The sequence below is a fragment of the Gadus morhua genome, chromosome 10 (genome assembly GCF_902167405.1).
Source record: "Gadus morhua chromosome 10, gadMor3.0, whole genome shotgun sequence".
Lineage (NCBI taxonomy): Eukaryota > Metazoa > Chordata > Actinopteri > Gadiformes > Gadidae > Gadus > Gadus morhua.
The window spans coordinates 14641818-14664408 of NC_044057.1; the positions used below are offsets into that span (position 1 = coordinate 14641818).

Sequence of the window (22591 nt, forward strand, 5' to 3'; positions counted from 1 at the left end):
AGTCCACGCACGTGCTGTGTTTTCTGCTTCATGACCTGTTTTGACTTTTGAATTTGGTGCCTCTTTTAATTTCCTCTCATAGTAATAGACTGTAGCTGCGATCAAGGTGTGACTCCTATGGAACGCTCCAAGGTGGGGTTCAGAAGACAGTGGAGGAGTAATGACTTCCTGTTATGTCACTTCCTGTACGGTCCAACTTAACGAAACAACTCGAGAATTAAGTGCATCACATGCTTTGAAAACAGGGTTACAGGTTATTCATCAAAATGTTTTTTTTTTATGTGTGTGATTTGTGTGTATTATAAATCATTTTTTTAATTCTTGCAGTGTGTGTGTGAATGGGTTGGAGCCAGCGCCTCCATTCAGTAACGCTTGAGCTTTAAGAGGGATTTTAGAGGGTCTGTTTCGGGCATTGAAGGGAACATTATAATAAAGTGTAGATTACAACGTATAAAAACGAGGATGAAATGGAAGACACACACACACACACACACACACACACACACACACACACACACACACACACACACACACACACACACACACACACACACACGGTGCACATAGCTTCCATTTAATTCACTGCCAGCTAGAGCTAAACTTAATTAAGTGCTTTGTCACAAGCCATTTATCAAACCCCAGCAAAAAGATATAAGTTTTAAACACTTTTCCCACTCCCTCCGTTTTTCACACTTATAAAATATGCATGGTGGATGGATTCTATACTGCGACATTTACTTCTGTTCTTAAAGTTCAGCACAAAGTAGCTTGCACTGACAAAGCAAAGAGAGAGAGAGAGTAGATATAGTGAGTTGGGCATTCACGTTATTATCCAATAAATTGTCGTCAAAAAGGTCGGCAGGGGCGGGAGCTTCCTTTGCCGATTGATTGGCTCCTCAGGTCTGTCAGTCATTTGTCAAGAAGTCGTTAGAATCAGCATCGGGTCGATGGCCCAGAGTGAGGCATTTAATCACCTGACCTTCCTGCTCAGACACATCAACACGGATTGCAACCTTGTTTAGACCTCCTGCCAGGTCATCCCCGCTAGCTCTGTCCTACCTGGTGTTTGATACCTGAAGTGGAATCATGGGTTACATCTAGTGGTGCTTGTTCCAGAACCCACAAAACATTAAGAGTTGTTTACCCTCCATCCTTCCATCCAACGGAGATCTGACAGAATCAAGCAAAATAATACATTCACATTTTGGATTTGCCTTCTGGCTGAGCATGACGACGCTGTTCTTTGAGTGGTTTGCAGGGGAATTAATTATTTATTTTCAGGCCCAACCGCCACAGCCTGTTACTACAAGGGAGCGTCATGCTGGCTTCCGAGTGTGTCTGGAGGAATCATCACTTTGATGCCGGGCCACTGTCTCCAGCTTTAGCTCCCTGGTTTACCCGGCAGCTGCTCCATGATGTGGGTCTTTAAAATCCAAATCATTCCACTTTCAAAACAAGCCAGAGTTTATAGAATTTACTATAATCATGCCATGGTGCAAAAATGGTACGCAATTATTTATTTATTTTATTGATGAGACTTTTGTTATTGTTTATATGAAGGCTGAAACGATTGATCGGTTAATCGATTAGTCGATCGACATAAAGCGTATTGAACAAATTCTGATAATCCATGATTAGTTTAAGTAATTTAGCTAGTACAAATACCTGACATTTGCTGTTTAATGCTTTGGGAAAATATTGTTAAATGTTTGGTTCATCATTCATTCATCACCATTTAACATTTATTGATTGTGTTTTGCTCAAATCCTTCATCAAAAAATATTTTTTTTAAATAACCACTAGTTGCAGCCCTTATTTATAAGGAGACATATGATATATAAGGTCATGTCCACCTTGAAGTGTCTTGGGAGGGGAGCATTTCACGGATGGTAGAGATGGTTTCATAAATTAGATTTTAGATTTATTTATAATGTCTGATGGCTGACGAGCTGATATTTGGCCGAGCGGTGCACCTCACTCTCTTTCGCTAGAATCTGTCTTACTTTCCCAAATGAATGATTGTGTCCTTGTCTGTTTCAGTCTTTAAGGATTCCATGATGCCACCTAATCCCGTCCCTGGAGGCTGTGCTGATCGTTATTGAACACCATACAGGTGAATTTGAATGCGTTGGGATGCGTCTCCATGTCTTGGGTCGCTCCAGTGCAGGGATTCTGGATCCTTTCCCTCCCGGGACCCAGAAGACTGCTGTTCTGTGTCCGTGGTACTCGACCGCACAGAAGGTCACAGATCGTGGTCTGCTCACAATTGTACGTGTTCTGTGGGCAGTGTGTGTGTGTGTGTGTGTGTGTGTGTGTGTGTGTGTGTGTGTGTGTGTGTGTGTGTGTGTGTGTGTGTGTGTGTGTGTGTGTGTGTGTGTGTGTGTGTGTGTGTGTGTGTGTTGAAAGCATATATTTGTGCAGGTGTGTTTGTGTGTCTCACTCTGTTATTGTAAAACACACCGACACACACACACACACCCACTCACACACACACACACACACACACACACACACACACACACACACACACACACACACACACACAAAGACACATTATCCTACCGTTCAGTCTTGTTAATTCATTCATTAATCCCTAGTTTGTCTCTTGTTTTTCTTTAATCCAGTTGCTCACACTTTTTGGCAATATTTAACATGTTGTAGTCTGTTTTAGACTCCCATTCGCATGCTTAAATACCATTTGACACGACAAACGTCTGTGTGCCAACACACGTCTGTGTGTTGGCCAGGAGAAACAACAGATCAGAGCACTGATGACCGCTTACTGATGTGTGTGTGTGTGTAGGACTGCGTGCGTGCATAGGTCCAGGAAGTGCTCTCTAGACAATTATGACTAATTCGATTCAGCATCAACAAACAAACGCACACACGCGCACACACGCATACATACATGCAAATTTCGATAGCTCCTCCGAACTATAGCATTTTCCAAGAACACCACACACACACACGCACACAGACACAGAGAGAGGGTTGAGAAACTACAACCACAGATGTTAGTATCACGCATGCACGAATGATCTCTAACCAAGTTGATGAAGGAAGTGTATAAAGAAGCCTTATTTATTTTTCTCACTTTATTCCATTCCAAATCTTAATCAATACGTAGGCTACCTATATGAAAAAATATATTCGCGATTTTCAGTGGGGAGAAAACGTGTTGCGCGCGCACTCCAAGATCTTCTATCCTCGAGCGCAGCCCACCAAGTAGCGCGGGGCTCGCAGGTGCTGTTCGGCCGAGGGAAACTTGGAAGGGTGCAACTTTTAACGTCTTTAAATGTCTGTAACATAGCTAGGGTCGTTTATTATTCAAACGTCTATGCTATCGACGAACTCTCACGATGGCTGACGAAGGAGAGGAGAGCGACAACGGCACGGCGCGAGGGCAGTTCCCCGAGGTAACCGAGTCTCCATCCCCTACTAGGTCACCCGGTGCGCCCGGAGGATCCCCTCCACCTTCACCCGGGCCCTTGGACCTCTTCTCCTCCACATCTCCTCTACTTTGTGACCCGGAGTCGTCTTACCTGACGTCTCAGGAAACCGTTTACCGGTCTCCCTCACTCGGGGAGCCTGCGCCGACCACAACCTCGCCAAAGTTCCACCGCCGCTCGAGGGACCCCGAGTCGTTTTCTCGCGCGCGGCAGGATGCAAGGCTTGCCATGGTGGAAGGCACTCGAGATGCCGACCCGTTCCCAGGTTGGAGAAGGGGGGACCCCGACGCTAACACTGGCCGTTTTCAGCACCGAGGACAGAGGTTTACGCGGACCCAGGACCCTACCGACTACGGGAACCACTACTCCATTCAGCCCGCAGACGCCGACCTGAACCCTGAGACCCGGCAACACCAACAAACGTGAGTTGGGTCATTGAATGCACTTATTAAATGTTTTTTTTTCTTTGTACTTTAAATTGATATTTGCAACTTGATAATTGATAATGCAAACGTAAAGGCAAATGGCATATTAACGCAATGCATTGCGTCACCACGCTGTCTTCAGTTGAAATGACGTTTGTCAGCATTCTTCGTAGCACAAATGATAAGCAGACCATATTAATTATGACCTGTTGGGAGAGAGAGAGAGAGAGAGAGAGAGAGAGAGAGAGAGAGAGAGAGAGAGAGAGATGTAATGTGTTGGGCCTTTGAGTAAAACACACTACCAAGCATTAGCTGAATACCACCACCATAGTACTGTTAGAGGTAAAAAAAAAACTTTGAGAGGTGCTTCTCAAAGCCAAGAACACCAAATTTTGAAGTCACTGTGATCCTCTCATGCTTTCTGGCATTAGGTCATGTGATGACAATATTCTCACAAGGGTTTCCTTCCACCATTTTGTGTTGAAGTCAGGTAGCCATGTTGAGGTCTAGTCCAACCCATTTAAAAAATCACCTGGAATCAGGATATACATTGAAAGGTTGTTATGATCAAAGGGCTTCCATTTTTACAACGTGTGTACACATGGTATGTGTAAATGTTGGTAGCTATCCAAACAGCAGGTTCAAAGTGATTGATAAAATAACAAATTGCTTAAAAGTCAAATGTGTAGCATAATAGACATATGTTCCCCATTATGGTACAAGGAGAAAATAAGAATTTACAGATGTTAACCGACATACAACTGAATATGATTATAGTTTGTATGATACATTTCAGTTGCTCTCTTCTGTATCCATAATCAATTCACCGCAATACATTACCTAGTTCTATGTATCTTGACACACTAATTAGGCGGCTGTCCACATTTGTCTAAAATTGATCTTGACTACATTTAGATTAGAGATCAGAGATTAAAAGTGTATAATTCCTTCTAAGAAGTGTCATATACAGAGACTGCTGAGCAGTCACAAACGCTTGCCTACCACTAAGCATTAACATGTGTAGCAGACCTGCAGTTTGGCCTCCATCTACATAATTTAATTTGCATAATTTAATCAATATGATGTTGTTTTGTTTGCCCTCCATACACCGCCGTACAGATAGTCTAGTGCATAGTAAGACGCATTGGACTATGCCACAATCTTTTAATGGCCCCTGCAGACACACACAAAGCACTTGACAAGTCGGCACATTTACCTAATTAGAGCCGCGCAGATGTTGAATCTTTCTTTTTTTTAAAGTAGTTTTCAACAAGCAACATGGTTCTGGTTCTGACCAGAATCCCTCGTGAGGGCTCTGCTTCCCTGCATTGGCTGCTTCGGCATGAGAGTCAAAGCTTAGCTGTTGAATATGAGGACATGGAGGGAAGCAAGGGCACCGGATCCGGCTAGGCTGAACACGCCGGGGGGAAACCAATGAGCATTAGAGCGGTTTCACTCCATCTCGTCCACCCTGGTGCCCTTGATTCGATAACCAGCAGCCAGGTTTGGTCCTTGTGCATCCACTCATGTGTCGGGTGTGCACGCATTGGTGGGTGTATTTAACCGTTTACTCACGGAAACCTGCGTCCGCTAGTGCTGCACCATATTGACATGTCGATTTACATGAGCAACACTGCAATATCTCATATGAGGATGTCAATATTATTTCCGATATTTTTTTGTATGTTCTTACACATAACTTAATAGAAGAATATGATACACAGTCAAAATAGAAAGGGTGCCTGTATTTTCTTTTTTAAAACAAAGCGTCATCACATCTTCATCAAGTCCTTTGGGGGTAAAGTTAACAGTCAGAGAGCTCACCCTCTCAGAGAGCGAGAGAGAGAGTTCATACTGATGCACTCTCGGCCCTCTTCTTATACACATCAACCAAGAGACCCCACATGGGTGCTGGCTGTGAGGTGGCCGCCACACGTCCAATCCTGGCACAAGACTAGTCACCGAACACAAACAGCCATTACGGTCACACTTCCCGAGACTTTTCAGATTTGAGTGAAACCCATCATAGGAACATCAAACTGTTTGTTCACACCAAAAGCGAAGCGAATATTCTACCCTCACAAGTTTACTGGCGCGAGTGTTTTGGGGTATATCTGAGAACAACATTTCTTTCCGCCAATTCACTCTCAACCATGGCGGAGATACCCACCACTGCGAGTCTTTACTTGTTGTGAAAGTACAAGGGACAAGGGACAACGGAGAACCACACGCCGTCGTTTAGGGTTCAAAATATCATCCGGAGGTGCACACATCTTTTGGCTTTGACAGTCTAATAATATAATATAATATAGATATTATAGAGCTCTGGGAGTCCGCAAACGGTAGCAATCACTTTCTCCTCTATGTTGCCGTTCAATCCGGACTTCACGGCGGGAACGCTGATTGGCTGTCACTAAAATGCATCAAGCGAAATTCGCGGAAACTCTCAAATATTCCACGTTTTTGCATTGACCATGTATGGATTCCCCCCAATTTACGGAAACGTAACTCTACAATTTCGGAGACCCCATCAAAAAATGATTGCAAGACAATTTGAGGAATGGCCGAAACATGCAAGTCAGAACGCAGGGATCCTGTGAGCATCTATCACATCCTTCATCCAATTGACCTGGGTCCTATTGAAAGTGAAGCCATGCTTTCACGGACTCAATGAAGGTCTTGAAACGGTATGAGGCTCAGCATGGCACATGGAGAATGAGTCTTCAGGGCCACCTACCTCAAATCATCAGAGGGTAGGTAGTCTGTAGTTCCTTCTCCCTATTGGCTCTAATCTTATAATGACAAACTAATCAGCCCGAGATCACAGTTGATGAAGGCGTGAGGCCGGACCCTTGGGTAAGGTCCTGGTTTTAAGTCCAAGATGAATACCGCTGGGAGCTGGGATTTGGGGAAACAGGGGGGAGTGGGTTGTAGCGAAGCCGGGAAAATCTAAAGAAATCAGTTTAAGTCTAAAGCTGTGGCAATCCTAACAAATCTTGCCGACTATATACAAGTCTCCCAGAAGTTTGAGTCTTCTCCTTTCTAAAGAGGTTGATTATGACTGGCAAAAATAGATTATTATAACATGCAGGAGTCGATCGAGGGAGAGTTAGCCATCAAAAAGCCTCAGAGTGCCGATAACGAGCTGGGTGAGATGTGAAGGGAGGGAGGAAGAGAGGGGAAGGGTGCTGCATGTCAGATCTAAGCCTCCATCTGACAACAACTGCTCTGACGTTTTTTAGTTATTTGTCAGCGTTTACTCAATGCTCTCTGACAGTGAGGTGGGTGCAAGGGTAAGTCAATGTTTGTTGGCGAGCCTTCTCAGAGTGGTTAGGGGTATTTATGACAATATTTTAACATAAATATATCAGAGAGTTCTACCTACTAATACTAACAGTACAGTCTGGATCTGGAATATAGCTAATATACTTCAGTTACAATGACAGATGATGTTTCTGAAGTCCACAAATACAGACCCTGATTGAGAAAAGGCTTTGAGTAGGACTTGGACCAGAGTGGATCTGAATCCCCTCTGACTTCCTCAACACAGAACATAACGTTATATTGTAATTTGTATCATTACCTGCCATTTCAGAAATATTATGGGGACCTGCTCCAATGTCCACCTACCCTGTTATATATAATTGCACAATGGTGCAGCCCAACTATTACAATATTAGAGAGGAAACCTGGCTCTCTATTTCTCTCTCTCACACACTTACTCTGCCTATATGCACACAAGTCACGTGGTATGCTCCGTAGGGTATGTTTGTTTAGTGGACCGGCTGCGCTCGCACATGCATGTGACAGACCGGGCAACTGGCCAATGAAAGTTGAACGTTGAATTGCAGTTTCAAGCAGGCTCTTAATGGAACACCACCAAGCTCCACAGCCAACCGACTCAGCTTTCCACAGCATAAATGCAATTTCAATACATCGTGCACACCCCTAGTTCCAACGCAAGCCAGAATCCCCAATTGTATTACCTACATGTGCTCTGTGTCAGAGTAGCGTAGCGGCAGCAGCAGAATCTATTAAGCCACATGCTATGAATGAAGTGGTTTGCCCATGCGTGGGAAGGTTAACATGAGCTGGCTAATTGCTAATTAGCTGGAGGACGGCGGATTACGCACAACAAAGGGGAGACAAACAGCTGTGGACGTTTCAGCTGGGAGTAGTCAGTCAGACAAGAGACAGACAGACAGACAGGAGGCGGACAGACAGTGTAGGCAGGCCCCCGGTGATGGGTCTTTCATCTTCTGGGCTCTGTCTCTTTGATGCAGCCTCCTTGTTTGGAGTAGAAAGCCCAGCAGGTCTGCTCTCACAGACACAGGATGGCCCCCTGTTTCTTCGCCTTGGCTGTGTCCTCCTGCGCCTGTGTTGTTGATGTTGAGCTGTCAGTGGGTTGGAAAGGGAATGCGTTTACATGCATTATTGGTTTCAAAGAGGATGAAACAGTGAGTTTGGCAGCTGGGTATCTTTTATGGATTTGTTTCAAGAAAGAGTGGTTTGTTAGTGTGCGTGTTGTATATGTGTACATGAAAGAGAGCGAGAGATAGAGAGGTGGAAGTATTGGATCGGTTCTTCGCTGACAAAACGTAGATTTACTGCAGTCTACAGGCATTTACCTTTTTATGATGGCAATTTGTTTTAAAATTAAATGACAGATTGCTTGGCTATGCTATAAAATAGACATTGTTGGACTAACGCACATTTGGGTTCAAAAACAGAAAACTGTTTCACATTTTGTTTCATTGGTGAAACGAATTACCGCCGACCTATCATTTAAACTCTTCTTTCACTTCAAAGGAGGGCCTTGGAAACTGAATATTTAATTTGAATGGCCAATGCAGCGTCCCATATTTACATTTCACACACCCTCGACAAAAACTCACTCAGTCAGTACGATGCCTGCAGAGGCACCGCTGCTAGATAGATACATGTTTCATCCTTTTGCATTGATTGTCGGAAAATACAAAAGAGTATGAACTATTGCGAGCGAGCATATTTGTTTTTTTCAACGTTGTAAATGTCTTTCGCTGTCATTATTGATCACTCGCTCTCATTGTGGTGTGGTGATCATATCCCAGGACTGGGATGAAGCTGGAGTAAATCTTGGATATGCCTGAATATGGAGTACATTTTCTTGGGTCTTGAATTCCCCCTGCAACGTGATGGTTTATGAAAAGAAGGGCTATCGTGTAGAGTGCGCTGTCAGCATCTCACTCTGAGATGACTCCACTTGCTCTTCTTTGTGTGCAGAACCATTTCATCTTAGGGGGGAAGGAACATTTTGTGTCAGCTCTGTGCAGTCGGAGTGGCAGGCAGTGCAGTGCTGTCCCCTGATTATGTTGTATCTGTACAGAACAGACTGCAGGGAAGCTTTAAGCCATAGGGACTTTACGATTTAAAAAATAATAAAAAAATAAGTAAAGGCAAACTTGTTTAGAAATTCCAGTCACTCACACATATATACACTCACTGACTCACCGCTCACTCCTTCACCATCTCACATCTCCCTCTCATTCACTCACCTCAATCACTCACCCATTCACTTACAGGTAAGTGAGTGGGTCATTGGGTGAATGGTCAGTGAATCATTCACTCACTGAACCACTCAATTATTCACCTGCTCACTCACTGTCTCTCTAACCCCTCCCTCCCTCGCTCATTCACTCAGCCATCCACTCAGGTTCCTAATCACCTGTCTGCATAGAAGCAGTTCAGGAAAGTTTCAGTGCTAACCTATTCCCGACCGTCACCACATTATCTAATTTTGTAGCCTTACTTTGTAACTGTAATTACACATTTACATTTTTATTATGTATAGACGATTTTCAATTATTTTTAGATTTTGTGCTATCAGTATGTTGCATTATGAATTATGTACCGGTAAATGTACATTTCCAGGCCTAGGAAGCCCTTTTAATCTTGAGAAGGAGCAGGAAAGGGAGAGAAAGGGAGAGAGGGAGAGGAAGAGAAAGAGAGGGAGAGAAGGTGATAAAGAAAAAGGGTCTAGTAGGTGTTATCAGGTGCACTTGCTGTCACAGCTGTGCGGCGAGCGACTGGGGCCTGCTATGCCTGCTACTGGCAGGCATCCCCCGATTAGAAGGGAGAGAGAGGGAGCGAGAGAGAGAAAATATGCACACTACTTATCACTCTCTCATTCTGGAACTTGCTGCTCTCACCTTGGTGTGGCCCATCACGCTGGAGTGAACCCTGCAGATCGGCAAATCAGACTTTGTCTCACTATAGGCTTGCAGATTCTGGCAGCACTCATCCCATCGTTTTTATTATCTCTAGTGCTCCCATGGCAAGCTGGAGGAGGAAGGTGTTGCGGTTGTGTTCAGTGTTAAACACCAGTTTCACCAAGAAACTCACAGGCCTTATCAGATCCAGAGAAAAATATATTTCACTTATCATTAAATGTATGCGACCAGGATTCAATAATTAGCATTTTGATGGGTGTTGATGCGTCCTTTTTAAATTGAAAGGCATTCCAGGTTGCAGCCCCTCATGGAACATGGTTGTATTCCCATGGACCTTGGCCCTGCTAGATCTTTAATCTCGGTGCACACAAGCAGGAAATGAAATTCACCACGAGGTCTTCGGAACAGACGGAATTGCCAACGTCCAATCAAATGGCTTGGCGCACTGCATCTCCAAAGGGCATGAAGCTAAGACGCCAACTCTCTGTGCCACCGCTTTCTACGCGCCACTAGCTAGCTCGTGCCACTCCAGCAATCCCATCATGCTTTGCGTTCAAAACGGTTCCATCCAAACTAAAATGGTTCAATGCAAAAAATAATGCTGGGACCAAGGAATGTTCAATTTAATCATCAGAGATGGTTAAGAGACATAACCTACACTATTTAACTATGATTTTGTTACTTGGTAGAAACTTTCATCCAAACACACGTACAGTGAATTCAGATCTATCTCATTGAGGTGCAGGGTTGATTGGGCTCCAGGACCCCTACCGTTATCCATAACCGACTGATCATTAAAGCGTTTTTCCCATGGCCGGCTGTCACTCCGTCTCCCTCCTGGCAGCAGACTGATTGCCCAGACCGGTGGGCCTCTCACAGTAATAATGTAACTAAATTATGTTTCAGAACAGATCCCAGGAAGAGAGGGAGAGTTGAGTGGAGAAGATGGAAAAGGTTTCATTACGAGACTAGAAGATGACCCAGATGAGCAGTCAGTCAAGCTAGTCTTCACCTCATGTGGGAAGCGACCAACTCTTTCCAAGGCTGTGCATTCAGATGCATTCTCATCTGAACTAAGGAATAGCTCTGCGCATGTGTGTGTGTGTGTGTGTGTGTGTGTGTGTGTGTGTGTGTGTGTGTGTGTGTGTGTGTGTGTGTGTGTGTGTGTGTGTGTGTGTGTGTGTGTGTGTGTGTGTGTGTGTGTGTGTGTGTGTGCGTGTGTGCTTTTGTGTGTGTGCTTTTGTGTGTGCTTGTGTGTGTGTGTTCATGCTTAAAGCCTTGAAGAATTTTGCACATTTTCATCATGGCCGACTGAGAGTCTGCCAAGGGTAAAAGCCAGAAAATTAATAAGTAAATCAATTTCTTCGCCATCCCGTCAAAGTGATGTGAGGTCCTATCACCCTGGCAGTTTCCTTGATTGGGTTTCCAGCCCCATTGTCATGTAATTATAAATGAATTGTTTTGGAAAGATGATCATAGAATAGGAGTCCTTCTGTTGTTTAAACAACTCTTTTGTGGATTGTCTCCCTTTACTTCAAAGGTCCCTGCCACCAAAATCCAATAACTGTTCTTTATATTCATTTGTGATTTGTGAGGTCTGTGTCGTCAGAAAGGATTAGAAACCATTGTTTTTTTTCCACTGTCTACTCCAATGCGAAAATGTGCCCAAAGCCCCTCCCCCTAAACATAAAGGTTATTTTGATGACCAATGTGTGATGTGCGATCATGTCTAGTTTAGTGTTTAGAATTTAGGCTGGCGTCATTTTAACCAATTGAAGCTACCACAATTATTAACATGCACATGGGGAAACCTGTTATTTTTTGTTCTGTATAATGTACAACAAACCAGATTGTTGTTTAATTTTAAATCACTTGAATTAATGCAGCTACACTGCCATACTGACACGCCCACCCAGTGTTACATTTCGCCTGCTTAACGTCTTCAGATGACGAAACGTTGATATTTTTCCATCTAGAGGGTTTATTTCGTGTACTTATGCCTATGGAGATTATAGTATTTAACCAATAAAACTAAATAGATTGCATCCAATGGCAAGGGCCTTTAAATCCCAAGGGAGATGATACATTTTATTAAACAGCCTCAAGTTCCGCTTCATATTGGGACTAAGGACCCTGGATGACCCCTGGTTCATGTCCACATGGAGACAGATTGATCTAAATAGAACTCCTTCCCCCCTCTTAAGACTCATCCCCTCAATTCCCCTCCCATCTTACTGTTGAAAAATAGAAGGCTCAATTTCAGGTCCTGACCCGTGGTCACTGAATGTTCTGCTATTTGGTTAAAGTATCCATAAAAGGAGAACCCAAGGGTAAGACGGCGAGGCTACAATGGAATAGCACTCCCTTGATGCATGTGAAATAGTTAAACCCTTGACTTTTCCTTTGAGCGTTCTGTGTTTGGGTATAAACTCAACTCCCTGTTACCTACTCCCTATCCATAACCACCTATTCAATGCAAAAAAAGGTATTGATTTTGGTTTCCAAGATTTAAAGTTGAGGGCGCAGCAACCAATTACAACACTTTGAACTATATGTCCGGGAGCTCTGTCCAGAGGTCTTGGAATGGATCCCAGACCCATAACAAAGTACCCTACCAGGGGTGGCTAGAGGGCAACAAGTATGAATGTCCCTCTTGATACAAATGGCTCTCAGAGAGAGAGAGGATATTCCTCATCTACTGGGCTCAGGAGAAACAGATTGTCTTCAGTTCAGAGGTGCTGACCTGTGCAGTGACCCGCGTGCTGCCATTGATCCGACAGGGGACAGAGGAATCAAACGGCAACCGTCAGCGAGGCCATGTGGGCAGCTGGGCCGGCCGAGTGGCGTCGTGGTCGCTACATGACAACACGGCCACATGCTCACCGTTTCCGCTTTCCTCTCCCTCGCTCCCCCTGTCCTCCGCTCATTGGTACCCGCACCCCTTTTCTTCCTCACGTCGGCCTTGATTCATCGGTCCCTCCACGTGTCATCCATCATCATCCTCCCCCTCTCTCTCCATCGCTTCGCCTCTTGCTCTGAACTAACCCTATCATCATTACCCTACCTTCAATCCGTCTCCTGTGCCTCTCCTGACGCGTGCTGTCTGTCGTCTGCAGGGCGGACGCCATGCACCGGCGCCACACCACGCTGAGGGACAAGGGGCGTCGCCAGGCGGTGCGAGGCCCCGCCTACATGTTCAACGAGCGCGGCACGGCACTCACGGCCGAGGAGGAGCGCTTCCTGGACGCGGCCGAGTACGGCAACATCCCCGTGGTGCGCAAGATGCTGGACGAGTCCCGCACGCTGAACTACAACTGCGTGGACTACATGGGGCAGAACGCCCTGCAGCTGGCCGTGGGCAACGAGCACCTGGAGGTCACCGAGCTGCTGCTGAAGAAGGAGGGCCTGGCGCGCATCGGCGACGGCCTGCTGCTGGCCATCTCCAAGGGCTACGTCCGCATCGTGGAGGCCATCCTGGCGCACACTGCCTTCGGGGGCAGCCTGCGGCTAGCGTCGGGCCCCCTGGAGCAGGAGACGCATGACGACGCCTTCTACGCCTACGACGAGGACGGCACTCGCTTCTCCCATGACGTCACGCCTGTCATCCTGGCGGCGCACTGCCAGGAGTTCGAGATCGTCCACATCCTGCTGACCCGCGGCGCCCGCATCGAGCGGCCCCACGACTACTTCTGCAAGTGCAACGAGTGCGAGGAGAACCAAAGGGTGGACTCCTTCTGCCACTCGCGCTCCCGCATGAACGCCTACAAGGGGCTGGCCAGCGCCGCCTACCTGTCGCTGAGCAGCGAGGACCCCGTGCTGACGGCGCTGGAGCTCAGCAGCGAGCTGGCCCGGCTGGCCAACATCGAGACGGAGTTCAAGGTGAGCCTGGGGTCTCCCTGTTGTCTGTCTCGCTCGCTCCTGCTTCGTCTCTCCGTCTGTTTTCTCTTGCACGCAGGCACGCATGGACGCACGCACACACGCATGCACGGACGGACGCATACTCACTCTAAAAGACACGCATAAACATTTTCCCCAAACAAATTGCCTAGATGACCTGAAGCTGTAGAATCATCGTGCTATCATCCAGAATATATTTCCCAGGGTACATCCAGACTGTTTTGTTAGCCATCAAAGTTAACTTTGCGTCTGGCGTCTTGCCTCGACCTCATCAAAATCAAGATGGTAAACACTTTTCTTTGTGGGAACTGGAAGTTCGAATGGAGTGTTTTGAGACAATAAGCAGTTTTTTAATATGCTGCAAATTCAACTGCAAAAAGAGCCCGACATTGGATTTAATGGAGATAGTAGAAGACAATGGAAATCTCTCCCTCTATGTCTCTCACTCCCTCCTACTCTGACTGTGTGCTTGCATCAATGCATTCTCTGGAAATAATGACGTCCCTCTGCCCCAATAATAACGTTAGTCCGAATGACCATTACGAATGAACCCACCACCTTCTGTCCTTCTCTTGGTGTCTCAATGATACATGGTTATTTATTCGCACACACGCACACACTCTCGCTGACTCTCTCTCGTTCACTCTCTCACTCACTCACTCACTCACTCACTCACTCACTCACTCACTCACTCAATCACTCACTCACTCACTCACTCACTCACTCACTCACTCAGGCGCACACACTCACACAAAGGCAAAAGCATGCACGGAGATGCATGCATACGCGACACATGCATCAATGCACACATACGCATACATTTCATCACTTTCTCTGTATTCTCCTCCCCTCTGTCTCTCCTTTCTCCCTCGCTTCCTCTGTATGACGATCCATCATGCTGTGTTTCCTGCCTGGCTGTAGACTAACTAATGAGACTGGTTAACCTCAGGGACACATTGTTTCTCTAAAACCTGTCACTGTGTAATTATGACCTCTGTCGCTCTTTCTATTCCCCCCCTCCCTCCAAACCCCGCTTGTGGAGTTCAACCAAGCAACTTTTATAATTATATTTTAAACTCATAGGCGCTGCGGGTCACCAAATATCATCTTCCATATATCATCTTCCAAGCTTAACTCGGTTTCTCTGTGTAAACAAAGACAAACGTACTCCTACCCACACATTATGAATGCCCCGTAGTTCAGCCAGTGGGTATCCTGTATTCCACTGGGTTAGAACTCTGCAAATTAATAAAGTTAAATTACTTGTTGAACCATATTTATTTAGAGGCAAATGGGTTTTACTGCAGAGCGTGTTCTGTCTGCAGGCTGGTGCACTTTCATTAAGGATTTCCTTTGTTTTCTCCCTGGACGATGGCTACGATGTGCCCTTCATAGCTCAAAGTGCTTTGTAATATGAAACACTGCCACATTGGCTTAGCATACACACACATACACACTCAAAATAATTAGTAGTCATACTTCTATTTGTCATCGCTGTAAGTGGCTTTGGATCATAGCATCCTCAAAAGGACGGGTTTATTATATCACACCAAGACCAAATGGTTTACTATATTACAACAGGACCAAATGGTTTACTATTACAATAGGACCAAATGGTTTACTATATTACAACAGGACCAAATGGTTAACTATATTACGGCAGAACCTAAAGGTTTACTATATTACAACAGGACCTAATGGTTTACTATATTACAAGAGGACCAAATGGTTCACAATATCACAACAGGACCAAATGGTTCACTATACTACAACGGGACCAAATGGTTCACTATATCACAACAGGACCAAATAGTTTACTATATCACAACAGGACCAAATTGTTTACTATATTACAACAGGACCAAATGGTTTACTATATTACAAGAGGACCAAATGGTTTACTATATTACAACAGGACCAAATGGTTTACTATATTACAACGGGACCAAATGGTTTACTATATTACAACGGGACCAAATGGTTTTCTATATTACAACGGGACCAAATGGTTTACTATATTACAACGGGACCAAATGGTTTACTATATTACAACGGGACCAAATGGTTTACTATATTACAACGGGACCAAATGGTTTACTGTATTACAACGGGACCAAATGGTTTACTATATTACAACGGGACCAAATGGTTTACTATACTACAACGGGACCAAATGGTTTACTATATTACAACGGGACCAAATGGTTTACTATACTACAACGGGACCAAATGGTTTACTATATTACAACAGGACCAAATGGTTCACGATATTACAACAGGACCAAATGGTTTACTATATTACAACGGGACCAAATGGTTTACTATATTATAACAGGACCAAATGGTTTACTATATTACAACCGGACCAAAAAGTCTAATATATTAACAAGACCCAATAGATTAGTACACGCACGCACCTACGCACGCACGCACGCACGCACGCATGCACGCACGCACGCACGCACGCACGCACGCACGCACGCACGCGCACACACACACACAGTCTCTGAGAAACACTTTGACATACAAACCTGTTTCCGCATGAGAACACATTTGACCAGAGGAGAACGTTTAAAAGCTTGGAAGGATACAACATGTGGCTTCTTGTCCTGAACAATAACAACACAGTACAATACAACACAGTACTGTACAATTTCTTCAATTATTGTACATGTTGAATTTCTTTCATCCTGTGTGTGTGTGTGTGTGTGTGTGTGTGTGTGTGTGTGTGTGTGTGTGTGTGTGTGTGTGTGTGTGTGTGTGTGTGTGTGTGTGTGTGTGTGTGCGTGTGTGTGTGTGTGTGTGTGTGTGATATTTATAACTATACATGTGTCTTCCAAAACAGATGTCATTGATTAAAATCCTCCTCATGTGCCCTGGCGCCCTAAAGGTGTGTTCCCGTGCATACTGAAGAGACTTGAGATCAGAATAAATGACTCATGCGTATTCATCTCCGGGCGGGTGTACAGAAGGGTCATTATTTTTCCCCATTTCCCAGATGGCTCAAAAGTACTCCTCCAACATTGGCTGCAGGCTAAGGGATCCATTATCCTATTGGCAGACCAGCCCGCGAAGGCCAGGCACATCCCCCACCCCCCCCCCCTCCCCAACGTGGACCTTCTCATTTTACCTCATCGATTCATCAGGAACATCTTCCAATTAACTTTTTGGCATGCCTCAATGTGTGTGCCGTGGAATTACCAGGGGACGGTCGCTCACTCTTCTGACTCCAGCACAGCTCATTACAACCCTCTGTATTCATGGAAGGCCTGCTGGACTCCGACCACAACAGGAAGGTCCTCATGCCAACACGCGTGGAGTACTCGGTTTGGACGTAATGCAAATGTGTGGGGATGAAGTAAATAAAACCGTGGCCGGTGTTGGCTCTATGTCCCACCCGGTAAACGACAGCAGGTTGTAAGCACTGTGCGTTCCTGGAGGCCCTCTCCGCTGCCTGAGAGACGGAGGACCTCTACTGTTCATAGGAATCCAGAGAAAGGGGATTATCCAAGTGGAAATGTGTTGTGGGAGCCGAGGGGGTCTGGCCGTGGGGGTCTGGCGGCGGGGGTCTGTTGGGTCACTGTGGGGCACCTCGGTGTGTTTGGACACACCCGGCCGGGTTCTCCTTGTTCTCCTTGGGGACGTCTGGCCGGCTGCCCAACAGCCTGGGGAGAAGCGAAAGAGGAGGGCGATGCCGGTGAGAGGCAGGGGGGAGGGAAGGACGAGTGGTGGAACATGTAGGGTTTAATCGAGGAAAAGGTAAAGCAGAGGAATGGGGCCAACAGGATGTTGGTGAGAAAGAGAGGGGGAGGGTGAGGGAGAGGCAGGGATGTACTTTCGATTCAACTAGATAACCATCTTTGCCATAATGACTTCGAAATGACCCACAATCTAAATCACTTCTTAGATTCGGGAAGTAGAAAATCGAAGGCCATCCACCAACAAGAGACGAGGAAATCGTTTGACAATTTGCCTTCATGGCTAAATAGTCGCCATTCTTGTCGATTCTAGTCGACCATGTTTGACATTTCGATGGCACTTAAATCGCCTTGCCGTGCCTTAATTGTTTCTGTGTTATCCCCCTAATTAATCCTTCCCTCCTGTCTCCTCCCCCTCCTTCCTCCTAACTCCTTCTCCCTCCTCACCACCACCCCTCCCCCACCCCCTCCTGCCTCCCCGTCCTCCTACCCATCACCACCACTCCCACTCCCCCACCCCCTCTTTGCCTTCCCCTCCGCGGTGAAGAACGACTACAGGAAGCTGTCCATGCAGTGCAAGGACTTTGTGGTGGGCGTGCTGGACCTGTGTCGTAACACGGAGGAGGTGGAGGCTATACTGAACGGAGACGTGGACCAGTGCCCACCCAGCGCCTACAACCGGCCCTGCCTCAGCCGGGTCACACTGGCAATCAAGTACGAGGTCAAGAAGGTAACACTGGACAGGTCACAACACCACCCACACCACCACTAACGCAGCCACCTCCACCACGGGCTGAAGGGGTCTACATGGAGCCAGGGTCGATCAATACGTCATGAGAGGTTTCATTCTTGATTTATTGATGCGGATGTGGTTTGCTTAATCCAATGGACCGAGATCGTGTGCTTATTATGGGACTCCCACCCTGCATGTCATTATTCATTTGAATTATGCTGTCTATACAAATTAATCAAAGGTCGTATGAAAGCCAGGCCTTTAAATCAATCCTTTCCCATTTGGGAAATGTGGCTATTCTGTTTAAACATTTACATAATGGAGACGTACAGAAAAATAATCAATGGCAACAATTCTATGATTTAGGTGACATAATTGGCTTGACATGAATGTCTATCATTACCTGATTTGTTAGATAGTAATCGCTACTGGCTTCCTTTACCAATAAAATACACAGGCTGAGGTGTGGTCTGCTAGGGGAAGCCAACACAACAGTGGAACAATATCCGTGTGTGTGTATCTTTGTGTATGGTTTTGTCTGTGTGTGTGTGTGTGTGTGTGTGTGTGTGTGTGTGTGTGTGTGTGTGTGTGTGTGTGTGTGTGTGTGTGTGTGTGTGTGTGTGTGTGTGTGTCTGTGTGTGTGTGTGTGTGTGTGTGTGTGTGTGTGTGTGTGTGTGTGTGGTGTGTGTTCCCTTGTGGCCTGTGAACGTAGCCTGCCAACCTCCATGTCAGACAGCTAATCCCTGCCGAGCACAGTTGTTCTAAATTGATGTCCAAACGAATTCCCTCCTATGCACACCAACACACACGGGCGTCAATTCATGCAAGCACAGACACACAGAGTCACATTGTTACGCGGCTCAAACGCAACAAAGAAACGGGGCAGGAGACAGCGCGAAAAGTCAATGTTTCTTAGTTTAATTGCCTCAAAAGCAATGAATCAAACAGATATGAGCAATCATGGTGCAAAGCACAAATCAAATCTCCCGCTCCCGCTCCGCGTCTCTCCAGGCCAGGCCCCCTTTTATCCCGTTCACGGGGACACACCCCGTACGCAGGCACACCCCCATCCTGGAACATGCGGGTCCAGGCCTATGAGAGCAAAGGCAGACAAAACACGTAGCACACATACCACGACAACCGAAAGGCCAATGTGGCCGTAACACACATGTTGAAATGCTTTGGTCTGGTGGTGTCTTTAATCCTGTACAGGGGAGAGGGAATCAACAAATAATTACATAAATGTCTAGGGTGGGTGGGCGGGTGGGTGTGTGTGTGTGTGTGTGTGTGTGTGTGTGTGTGTGTGTGTGTGTGTGTGTGTGTGTGTGTGTGTGTGTGTGTGTGTGTGTGTGTGTGTGTGTGTGTGTGTGTGTGTGTGTGTTTTTGTCTGTCTGTATGTGTGTGTGTTTTTGTCTGTCTTTATGTGAAGTGGATGTTACCATGTTAACCAGGCGTTACCTGGTTTTGTGTGAGCATGTACTGTGGTAGAAATTAACCTTACATTCTATGTTAAACTATGATTATTATTAGGCCTACATATCATATGTATACTTTAATGGTGGAAAAAAGCTGATCACCTTTAACCTAGATGTTATGTGCCGTGTGTGACACCAGTGAGCAGGTCCAGGACATTCTCACCTGATGGGCCATGTGGCACATCAGTCAGAGAGTCCAGTCTACTCCCATTTTGATGTACTCTCTGAAGACAATGCTTACATTCACACGTGTGCATCATCTCTGTTTGTATCAGGATAATATATGTTCTAAGGTCACATTGGGATTCAGAAGACATAGGAGTATGCTGACATCCACACAGTATGACACTGATGGGAAATTCTATATTTGATGAAAGTCCAACCTTGTATTGTGTAAGAATCGGGGATATAAGGAGCTGTCCGGAATTCATTCAGTAGTGTGTATTCGAGGATACCATTCAGCTTTGTTGTCTCTCGTTTGCGGGTGGCAATAAACTCTCCATCTATACTTGACCTGGACTCCCCGATTCCTCTTGCTTTTAGCTAGTTGAAGTGAATTAGATAAGTTGTTATTATTAATGCTACAACAGTACAAGCGTGCATCTGTCGTACTCGTCAAAATAAGGGTGTGTGTGTGTGTGTGTGTGTGTGCGTGGTGGCTGTGGGAATGAATTCATGGTTCAGTGGGCATAACGATTGGTCATCATAAAAAGGGTGTTTATATTAAATGAGGAGGTTGAAAATGTCCCTTTGTGGAGTGTGTGTGTGTGTGTGTGTGTTTGCAGAACAGTCTCCCACGGGTTCAAAGGTTACCGACCACAGCTGACGTCACGTGGTTTTTTGGCGTTAAAAGTAAAATGAAAACAACCTTGCGGCACTATAAATACACACTCAGTCTCAGCCACAGTGAGGTTGATTGCTTTACCAGCTGTGGTCCACATTGATTGTTCCCTGTACTGTTCCCCACACCCTGCCCGCAGCCTCACAGGGAAAGTCCATCTTCTCCCTCCCTGTTCTGGGTTTCTATGGCAACCACAGCACTCTTCCTCGATCAACACTCTGTCCCTCCGACTGGGAGTCGAGGCCGCACCTCGATGACTCTGCTCCGTAATGGAAAGACACTGGGCCGTAGACTTTGTCCTCGGGTCGTCCTTGTTGATATTTTCCCCTGTTTCACAATCATCTGTGGGCTTCACCAGACAGTTTCCAAATGTTTGGTCACACACAAAAATGTCCCCTGAGCCCTCAAACAGACTTATCCTCTCAGAAACCCAGAGGGAGGGCAAATAAGGACATGTTGTGACGTACAGGAGAGCTGAGCAGCAAAAGGGTTCTGGGTGGCAAGATTATATATTAGGTGACAACAGTAGACTTTGTTTCGCTGAAAAAAAGGGGTGAAATGATATTAGAGCAAAGACATAAACGCAGCAATGGAATACATTCAATGTCGCTGAGAGCCGATGTCTGCCAAGTCCTTGAGACTTTGAGTCCGCCTCGGCATCTCAATGAATATCCCTGAAGCGGTGTCAATTGGAACACAGACGGTTTTGACTTTTGCTGTATTTCTAACCACGACAGCCACTCCAAACCCTTCACATTAAAAGCTCCTCTTCATCTCCACAGAAGAAGTTAAGAAAACACCAATTGAGACCTGCTGTGATACACCAGGCTCTGTATCGCTTCTTTCATGGTGACCTCAGTCTGAATGGTGGTATCCCCCCCCACCCCTCCCCCAGGAACTCACAAACCTGGCGATGTGTCCGGAAACACATCACCTTGTATGATCTCATTTCTCCCTCTCTCTCTCTAGTTTGTCGCCCATCCCAACTGCCAGCAACAGCTGCTCACCATCTGGTACGAGAACCTGTCCGGGCTGAGGCAGCAGTCCATGGGGGTCAAGTGTTGGACTGTGCTGGGGGTCACCGTTGGGCTGCCCTTCCTGGCTATCGCCTACTGGGTCATGCCCTGTAGCAAGGTATGCACACGCTACACATGCATGCATTCATGCTGCATACATACATATTACACAAACAGACACGCACACACTTACACACACACACACACACACACACACACACACGCACACGCACATACACATACTCACACACACACACACACACTCTATTATTTTCATTTTCATTTCATTTATTTAAAGGACAGTGCACATTCATCAACATTTCTGTAAATGTGCCAGTGTTAGCCAGCAGGCTAATTTTCAACTGTAAAAATTAGCATCATTATAGAGGATTAGGAATCCTCTATAATGATGCATATGCAATGAGAGACGTATGAAACATGTGGAAACCCAAAGGAAACAGAACCAATTATATTGGAACTGCCTGCTGCTGGCATTCTTCTTGGTTAGATACAAAGCCAGCCCTGTCTCAAACTCTAAAAGACTTAAAATTATAATTAACATTAAGGTCAATATATGAGTTGATTATGATTTTTTCCATAATCGAGCAGCCCTATGAGTTAGTATTAATATCTGCGGTAGTATAAGTACTATTATTATTATCTAATATACATCGGCAGGTAGCCGGCAGCTATAGGCAAGGCAAGGCAAGGCCACTTTATTTATATAGCACTTTTCATACACAAGGCAGACTCAAAGTGCTTCACATATAAACATTGTCATAAAATAAAATAAAATAATAGATAAGTAAAAGAAAACATCTGCAAGAAATGAGTAAAATAGAAAGTGC

General features: G+C 45.6%; 1 protein-coding gene across 2 annotated transcripts in view; it reads left to right on the forward strand.

Moving 5' to 3' along the window:
- The first annotated feature begins 3064 nt into the window (after window positions 1-3064).
- Window positions 3065-22591, forward strand: part of trpc7b (transient receptor potential cation channel, subfamily C, member 7b) — a 51317-nt gene continuing 31790 nt past the window's right edge. Inside the window, exons 1-4 of one of the 2 annotated variants that reach the window (XM_030368732.1) lie at window positions 3065-3871; window positions 13200-13962; window positions 18226-18408; window positions 21697-21861. In XM_030368732.1, the coding sequence (XP_030224592.1) occupies window positions 3360-3871; window positions 13200-13962; window positions 18226-18408; window positions 21697-21861 (1623 nt within the window). In that variant the 5' untranslated portion in view covers window positions 3065-3359. The remainder of the gene's footprint in view (window positions 3872-13199; window positions 13963-18225; window positions 18409-21696; window positions 21862-22591) is intronic. The other variant, XM_030368733.1, reaches the window with a different exon arrangement.